At 32.6% G+C, this 8,808-nt stretch overlaps 1 protein-coding gene across 1 annotated transcript; it reads left to right on the top strand.

The window, feature by feature from the left end:
* The first annotated feature begins 586 nt into the window (after nucleotides 1-586).
* Nucleotides 587-7,789, top strand: LOC124356226 (trypsin-1-like). Its single transcript, XM_046807411.1, has 6 exons — nucleotides 587-704; nucleotides 2,508-2,611; nucleotides 2,976-3,064; nucleotides 3,485-3,725; nucleotides 3,977-4,132; nucleotides 7,562-7,789. Exons 1-6 carry the CDS (start codon nucleotides 677-679, stop codon nucleotides 7,724-7,726), a joined length of 783 nt encoding a protein of 260 aa, XP_046663367.1. The 5' UTR covers nucleotides 587-676; the 3' UTR covers nucleotides 7,727-7,789.
* The last annotated feature ends 1,019 nt before the right edge of the window (nucleotides 7,790-8,808 follow it).

Genomic DNA, 8,808 nt, shown 5'->3' with positions numbered 1-8,808 from the left:
ATATGTAAGGAATTTGTTGAAGTTATTGGAAACTGTTTGCTTAAAACTGTTGTTAATGAATTAAATTAGATAATTACCATTCTTTCATAGTAAATCGACGCCTGATTGTTCTTGTACTGACCAATTAGCTATTGTTTTACGACAATTACCTCTAAACCGACGCAAAGTTTGTAGTGCGATTCGTTAAGCCTTTGCCTGGAATTTCACAGAAATCAACATTTTTGTAACTAGAGTCCCATTTTCAAGATATTTGATTCAAAATAGTTCTTTTTCGCCAAAATATCTCGTATTGGTAAGTAAGGGAAACTGAATTGTGGTTCTCAAAAATCCCAGCATTGCCAGTAACCGCCAGAAATTCAGATTACATTTCATTGTTAATATCATAAAAATAGATTTTTTTTGGAAAAGAATAAAATTGGTTTTTCTAGTACCACTTTATATAACCAAATACTTTCTGCTATGCTTAAATCTTACGTACCACTGTTGTACGAGTATAACAATCAGTTGTGCAAGATAGGTCAACTCAGTTTAAGTATTCGACGTGACAGTCATGCACTCAAAAATGTCAAAAATTTAATTGTAAACACTTCAGTTGTCAATAAAGTGCTTTATAAACCAAGTGGAGCGAAATGTGTGAGTGTGCTGTGTGCGAGTTTCGGTTAGTAAAGCATACATCATGAATACACTCCTCATATTGGTATTAAGTAAGTACCTTGTTATACATGGGCACTACGTATTATTTCTTAAGTGTATATGTATATATTTTCTAAAAATTTTTTTTTTTTTTTTGAAAATTGTAAATGGTTAAATTTCACACATATCAATTTTTTAATAAAAGATATAATACCTTAGTAAAAAGTGTTAACTTATCGTCTGCGGTAGATCACCGTAGTTTCTTTTAAAATATATTCAGAAACTAAAAATTCAATCATGTAAAGTAACATGGTGCAATAGGTCTATGAATGATTGTTTTTATTTTATCGCCACAAGCTTTTAAGACACCCCGGACAGTAAATAGCACTCTATGAGGAATAAGAGCGTTTAAATTTGTCATTTCGTCCACTTTAAATGATACTCAATAAAAAAATTCGAGAATCATGACGTAAATATTTCACGGTTGGTATTGGCATTTTAATGATGGGGCGGTGCGGTTGGTTTTGTTACCGTTAATTTTTGTGTTAATTTCAGAGTAATTTCTATCTTAGGTAACTAATTTTCGTATAGAAGGTCGCAAGAAAGAATATAACGAGAATGTATAAGTATTAAAGCAGGAATATTGCACAGTTTTGTAATCAGATCCAAAAAAAAAATTGCTGTTACAGTAGGCCTATGTATTTCATGACTTCTGAAAATGAACGGTTTAAAATTATTTTTAACTTACGGAAAAGAGGATAATAAATAGCAAATAAATACCAGAAACAAGCAATAACTGAAATATATAGAATTTTGTAAGAGTTTAAAACTGACATTTTCCGTTATTTATTTTTTAATTATCAGCATTTATTGCTTATCTTTCAATCTGGATATTTTCCAGCAGCATTTACTTAATTTTACTTATGATAAACATCAAATTTTAACTTTTTATAGTCCCTATATGGAAGAAACAAAACCAAACCAACCTATGGGGTCTTAACGTGATGTTAAATTACTTTTAATGCTAATTAAAGATTTTTCAATTATTAATGTTTGGAAAGTCAATAAAAAGAATAGGTAACGAATTTTGAAGAGTAGTTTGGAAGTCGTTAAATTTAAAAAAAGAACCATATGACCTAAAGCTCACAGAATTCTAGATTTGTGTGTGCCTTGCTTTATTTAATATAGAAATCATACGATGTTTTTCTCAGGTCACATTATTAAATTCTTCGAGTAAGTGTGGAGAACCAAAGCTATTCTATTCACATTGTTTCATGTGATTATATCCTAAAAACATTTGAATGGCTTATTCAATTTTTATTTGAAAGGTTCTAAAATATGATTATACTATTACAAATGTTTAAAGTTCTAATTATCTTATTAGATGTATTCAATTAAATTCATCCATTAAGTAAATACAGACTTACCTCATATACTATCTTCACAAAAAGTAACTAAAAATGCAACATTAAACTAAAAGGTTAATATAAGTTCTTTATACTGATTGTATTAATTATTTGCATTGTTCACATAACATTGAGTTTCAGCTGTAACGTTGGTCCATGGCTTAGACAGATTTTAGGACAAAAAGAATGCAGGCCTTGGAATATACTGGGGCAAAACCGTCTCAATCAAGAAGTTTAGCTTGATAAAAATTTGAATGCCCAATTCAACTTTTCAAAGTGCTTGTACTATTTCCAAAGTTTAAAATGCTAAGTATCTAATACATTTAAATGCATTCATTTAAAAAAAACAGAGGGACCTTGTGTGCTGTCTTGACAAAAATAACCGAAAGGAAAACATTGAACTAAACTGTTAATATTGGTTGTTTTAAACGTCTTGATTCTTTGTATTAAGTGAATCATGTCTTTCAGCTGCAATCGTGGTCCATGGAATAGAAGGATCCCAGGACAAAAAGGATGCAGGTCTTGGAGTATACGGGGGTAAAACCGTTTCAATCAAGAAGTTCCCATACTTGGTAAGTGTAATATACAAACAAAACCATAAACTACATTTATTTAGGTTAAGAAAATTTTAATTCATTTTCATTTTGATTTAAAGTATAAATCAATATTATATAATCATCTGAGAATTTCTTCAACAGTATCCATTTAAGATAGGAATTGTTTTTGACATTTCCAAAAAAAACATGAAGTGCCTACAACTCATCTCATTAATGAATATATGTGAGAAAAATTACAATGTGATACGTTTAATACTGAACTGTTGGTAAGTGTATCTGAAGATATGACTGTATATCTATGTTCAAGAAAGTAATGTAATAGAGCAATGATTACATCTCATATAGTTTCTATGATGTTCAGAATTCGACTCTGTTACAGGTCTCGTATTTATACGACGGAATTTACATAGGAAGCGGTAACATCGTGTCCAAATCTTGGAGTCTCACTACTGCACATTTTATTTACGGGTGAGTCACTAATTCCCGTCTTGAAACTTGCGAAATCAAGTATTCAAGATGTGTTTTTCATTAAAATATCTTGTCCACAATATATTGCTACTGACATCCACAGTAAAAAGCAACCACTGTACAAATAACATTGTTATTTTTTAATTTTGGTATTTTTCATTTGAACAAGTCTAATACATCAGAAGAAGGAGGGTCTATACACATTTCGTTAGTTTATAATTTATTTTTCAACCAAGATAGACACAACACAACATGTTGGACTCTCTTAGAGTTAGACTTCTAAGTTATCATAGAGTAGATTCCAAATATGAATAATTAGTTTTCGAAATATAGTTTTTCACTTTTCCTTACAGGACTGCTTCAAGAATCCCTTGTTTATGTTGTTCCCAATTTCCCAAAAATTAAATTTTTTGGCTTCAGTTTTAACCCCAAGTACCTGACCGTTGTGGCGGGCAGCGATGATGGAGCCACCGGCAGTCAGTTCCAAGCCGTCAAGATCGTGTTTCACCCGTCCTTCGACAGCAAAGAGTTGGACTACAATTACGCCTGCGTCAAGGTCAAAGGTCACTTTAGGTGGTCCGCCAAGGTCAAGCCTATTCGTTTGCCGAAGAGCAATCCTCAACCTGACACCGTCACGAAAGTGGCCAGCTGGGGCTACATTGTAAGTAAACTGAACTCACCTGTTTACACCTGGACATTTTGAAAACTGGACAGTTTGAAAATTGGACAGTTTGAAAACTGGACAGTTTAAAAACTTGTCAATTTAAAAATTGTCCTATTGAAATAGTAGTTATTTATCTGCGATCAGTATAATAAACGATACATAACTTTGTATCAAGCAAGAAGTTACTAGAAATTAATTATTTTAAATTGCATTATTATAATATACTGAATACATTTAATATTGTCAAGGATGATAAATCTGGCCGTATGCCGTTTCCTCTACATGGGGGCGAGATGACGTTGCTCTCCCAAGATGAGTGTTCAAACCGACTTTCTACCTTTAACTACTCTTGGAACGAGAGACTCGGCTGTGCCTTTAATCAGGGCAAAACAACGCTTTGCTTCGTAAGTTAATTAAATGTTTAGCTCAATAATGCTTTCTTACCGTATCTATTTTATCAACATAAGAATGCTGTAATAAGCCCATAGCAGAAATTTAGAAAAGTAAAACTTGGATTAAACACATATATCCCTCTTGTATTAAAATGGTTCATTGCATTTGGTTTTAAAGCCACAGCACTTTAAGATAACTCTCCTAAAACACAAAATACCTTCTTAAACTCTAAATAAGGTATTTAAAAAGAGAATCATGAGCACTTTTGTAAGAAGCAATAAATACAATCGGTTGAAGACAAAAATACGATTTTTACAGCTTGTATGAGTTATAAAATGAAGACGTTATTTTAATGCTTCATGATTTAAGATTATTAAATTTTGAAATGAAATATACCAGAATAAAATTACGTTAATGATGAAATCTTATTCAAGAATATTAACTATCTTATCGATAATAACATGGTACTCCCTTCAGTCATCTTTCATATACATTTCGTGAAGAATTTATATTATTCTCTTCAAGTGTTTCCTGAAGGCTTGATTTGCCCAGATGCCCCTAGATTATACTTTAAATACCTACGAATCCTCTAAGATTGAGCAAAGCTTTTTCTATATGTCTTTTCTTCAGAGATATCTTAGAGAGCTACGACTAGAAAATCCTTAAAGGATTATTCCAACCTTACACGAATTGCGTTGTGACGTGTCTTTTCTCAACACAACCATTTACTGTTAAGAATTACACGTATCGCATACTCTAGATGAGCCCAATCAAGCGGGGATTCGATCCAGGGGTCTAAATTTTATTCTTATGGATTATGTATGTCAGTTGGATTCAGATATATTGCTATCACATAAGATGGTGGTAAAGTTTAAGCATTTAGTAAATCATCATTACCCAACTGACTTTGAAAAAATGGAGAATTTGAAATAAAATGGTACAGATGTGTAAGGTATTTACTATCATCAATTAACAAAAAGGATTTGACACAAAAGCGTAACTACCTAGATCTCTATCTAAATCAAAGCTATCTCAAACCGCAACACACTGTATGTTATGTAAAATAGTATGAACAAAAGTAATATCAACACTAAGAACAATATATAATGTTTGGTCAGTATCGTATTAACAAAGATTAAGTAAGAAAAGTGTAAGAGAAGTAATAATAGACCCAGAGCAATAATCTATTTGTTGGGTCCGTATTGCACGAACATAGGTTAAGTAAGATAGTAAGTAAAATAAAGAGCCAATAATACCAATTTAACCAATTTAAAGGTTAGGTCCGTATTGCACGAACATAGATGAAGTAAGATAGTAAGAGTAAAGTAAAAGAACTAATAATACCAATTTTAACCAATTTAAAGGTTAGGTCCGTATTGCACGAACGTAGATTATGTAAGAGAAGTAAAGTAAAGAACCACTAATACCAATTTTAAAGGTTAGGTCCGTATTGCACGAACATAGATTAAGTAAGATAGTAAGTAAAATAAAGAACCACTAATACCAAATTTTAAAGGTTAGGTCCGTATTGCACGAACATAGATTAAGTAAGATAGTAAGTAAAGTAAAGAACCACTAATACCAATTTTAAAGGTTAGGTCCGTATTGCACGAACATAGATTAAGTAAGATAGTAAGTAAAGTAAAGAACCACTAATACCAATTTTAAAGGTTAGGTCCGTATTGCACGAACATAGATTAAGTAAGATAGTAAGTAAAGTAAAGAACCACTAATACCAATTTAAAGGTTAGGTCCGTATTGCACGAACATAGATTAAGTAAGATAGTAAGTAAAGTAAAGAACCACTAATACCAATTTTAAAGGTTAGGTCCGTATTGCACGAACATAGATTAAGTAAGATAGTAAGTAAAGTAAAGAACCACTAATACCAATAACCAATTTAAAGGTTAGGTCCGTATTGCACGAACATACATTATGTAAGATAGTAAGTAAAGTAAAGAACCAATAATACCAATAACCAATTTAAAGGTTAGTCCGTATTGCACGAACATAGATTAAGTAAGATAGTAAGTAAAGTAAAGAACCAATAATACCAATAACCAATTTAAAGGTTAGGTCCGTATCGCACGAACATAGATTATGTAAGATAGTAAGTAAAGTAAAGAACCACTAATACCAATAACCAATTTAAAGGTTAGGTCCGTATTGCACGAACATAGATTAAGTAAGATAGTAAGTAAAGTAAAGAACCACTAATACCAATAACCAATTTAAAGGTTAGGTCCGTATTGCACGAACATAGATTAAGTAAGATAGTAAGTAAAGTAAAGAACCACTAATACCAATAACCAATTTAAAGGTTAGGTCCGTATTGCACGAACATAGATTAAGTAAGAAAGTAAGTAAAGTAAAGAACCACTAATACCAATAACCAATTTAAAGGTTAGGTCCCTATTATACGAACATAGATTAAGTAAGATAGTAAATAAAATAAAGAACTACCAGCACACAATTTAAACGTTAGGTCCGTATTGCACGAACATAGATTAAGTAAGAAAGTAAGTAAAGTAAAAGAATACCAAGAATAATACGTTATAAGTAAATTTCGTGTGGCACAACATATAAAAACGATATCATATAAAAAATATCATGTAGGCCTAATCTATGTGAAGAAGCTACGTTATGTGTAGAAAACTCGGTTGCTCCACCGTGCTTAGCAATCGTGTCTAAAACGTCTTAGTGCATTCAATAGTACACCTGATGAAACGTTGATAATATCTCTTCACCATGATCACTCTATATTTTGTAATCTACACAAAATATGAGTAATCACGATGTTAAGAAACATATGTTAAAACGATGTAAGAAAATTATTTTGAGCTTCTTCTTTATCGAATTGTTTGGATCTCTTCATCCGAACATCACTCCAGATTCCAAGAGTCAAGTCTGTGACAGCGTCGGATTCCAGACGCTGCACTAAGAGGAAGGTGAACTGGGGGTAAACTCAACATTCACATTGAAACAACCCTCCATTATAACTGTGTTATGTGAAGACTATTGTAAAAGGTATAACACAACGTTTCGAGGATTGGAATCTATCCTATTCGTCAGGTGGCAATAATGTCTTAGTGCACTCAATCGTGCACTTGATGAGACGATGAAAATATCTTTTCACCATGATTACTCTGCACAGGATGCAATGACAACGCCTGGACTAGACTCCAAGCAGATATTGGGTATGTTTGAACCCTTTTCTTTCCCTTCTTTACTTCTTTCTGTTCGTTCATTTTGTATGTATTAATACCTCCCCCACCCGATGAAGAGGATACATTTCAATCCTCGAAACGTTGTGTTATAGCTTTTACAATCTATAACGATGGCAATTGTCCGAAATCCTGTTATCCTTTCAAACCTTCCTTCGTCAATAACAAGCCTTTAAAAAGAAGACTATTGTGTTATCGTACTTCTATTCGTTGCAGGGCGACTTCGGGGCCCCTTTCGTGGCCGATTCCCTCCTCTACGGGATGTTCATCGACGTCCCCGACTACGACCAGTCGTGTTCTTCCGCTTACCCTTACCCGGTCCTCGTGAGTTCCGTAGCTCCGGTGGTGTCTTGGATACGATCCGTCGTGTCTCACAACTAGAAGCCTTGCCCATACATAACAAACTTTGTATTGATAATGTTAAATAAAGTCATTCTGTAATTACCTGCTGGATGTTTTTATTTCGCTGACAGTTTATATTCACATAATGTAACATAAAATAGTTTAAGAGTCGGGTTGCATTATATGGTCACACAACTTATTTTTTCCATGAAATCGAAAGAGGATTTTCCTATAAGAATGAATTAATCGTCAGCCACGCTAGTTTCGGTGGGGTTAAAAATGAGAAGAACTGAAAGGGTTAAAACGATTTTTTACTCAGATTATATTTTTCTCTCATTGAAAACCTAAAAACCAACCGTTAGAGACACAAATCAGTTTTATCACCTATAGCCAACAACGGAACGTAAAGAAGAGTAAGGTGGCCAAAACTTCGGTCTTTATAATGTCGCCTAGCGCTGATTTTCGTGACTGGCGATTTGGTTGTAACATGTCACCGGTCCTCAACGTTTGCGTCACGCGATTCATCAAACTCGGTCATTTTTACAAAAGTGTCATAGTAGAGTGTTTAGGAAAAAATCACATGTTGTGTTTAAATTGCAATTTATTTATTTAATCATTTTAATGGCAATATATTTAACACCAAAAAATAAGCCATTCACTCTAAGACAAATATTACTGAAATGGTTAATAAGAACCATATTTAAAAAAATATATAATAAATTGCATATTAACCATTTAATGATATTTACATTAAATTACTAATCGTTGGGCGAAATAATTACAAACCTTGTTAGTTTCCAAAGTAACAAAAAAACCGATAGTTGCATTCTGTCAACCCGGCTGATGCTGTGGTAATTCATGGGGGTCCGACTTGAAGTGGTTGTACAATTCTACAAACCTGCATAGTGTAACTTTACAGTGACAAAGTCATGACTTGTGAAGCCGGTCCACAACACATTGTTTCATAAACGAAAAGTGCATAATAGTACACTTTAAGTGTATACTGTATAGTATAATACATGAGACTAATATTAATAATAATTAATATTACCACTTAGTTTCTAGAATATTATTATTAATAATTAATATTACCACTTAGTTTCTAGACTAATATTATTAAT

Source organism: Homalodisca vitripennis, chromosome 2 (assembly GCF_021130785.1).
Source record: "Homalodisca vitripennis isolate AUS2020 chromosome 2, UT_GWSS_2.1, whole genome shotgun sequence".
Taxonomy (NCBI): Eukaryota; Metazoa; Arthropoda; class Insecta; order Hemiptera; family Cicadellidae; genus Homalodisca; species Homalodisca vitripennis.
Note: the sequence above shows the minus strand (reverse complement) of the source record. Positions and strands in the feature narration are given on the sequence as shown.

What these genes read in the sequence shown, in the direction of transcription:
- LOC124356226 (XM_046807411.1), top strand. Translation starts at nt 677, where the DNA reads ATGAATACACTCCTCATATTGGTATTAA. An exon ending in TCAAGAAGTTCCCATACTTG is followed by an intron (nt 2,612 to 2,975) that starts GTAAGTGTAATA and finishes ACTCTGTTACAG; the next exon opens with GTCTCGTATTTATACGACGG. An exon ending in ACTGCACATTTTATTTACGG is followed by an intron (nt 3,065 to 3,484) that starts GTGAGTCACTAA and finishes TTTTGGCTTCAG; the next exon opens with TTTTAACCCCAAGTACCTGA.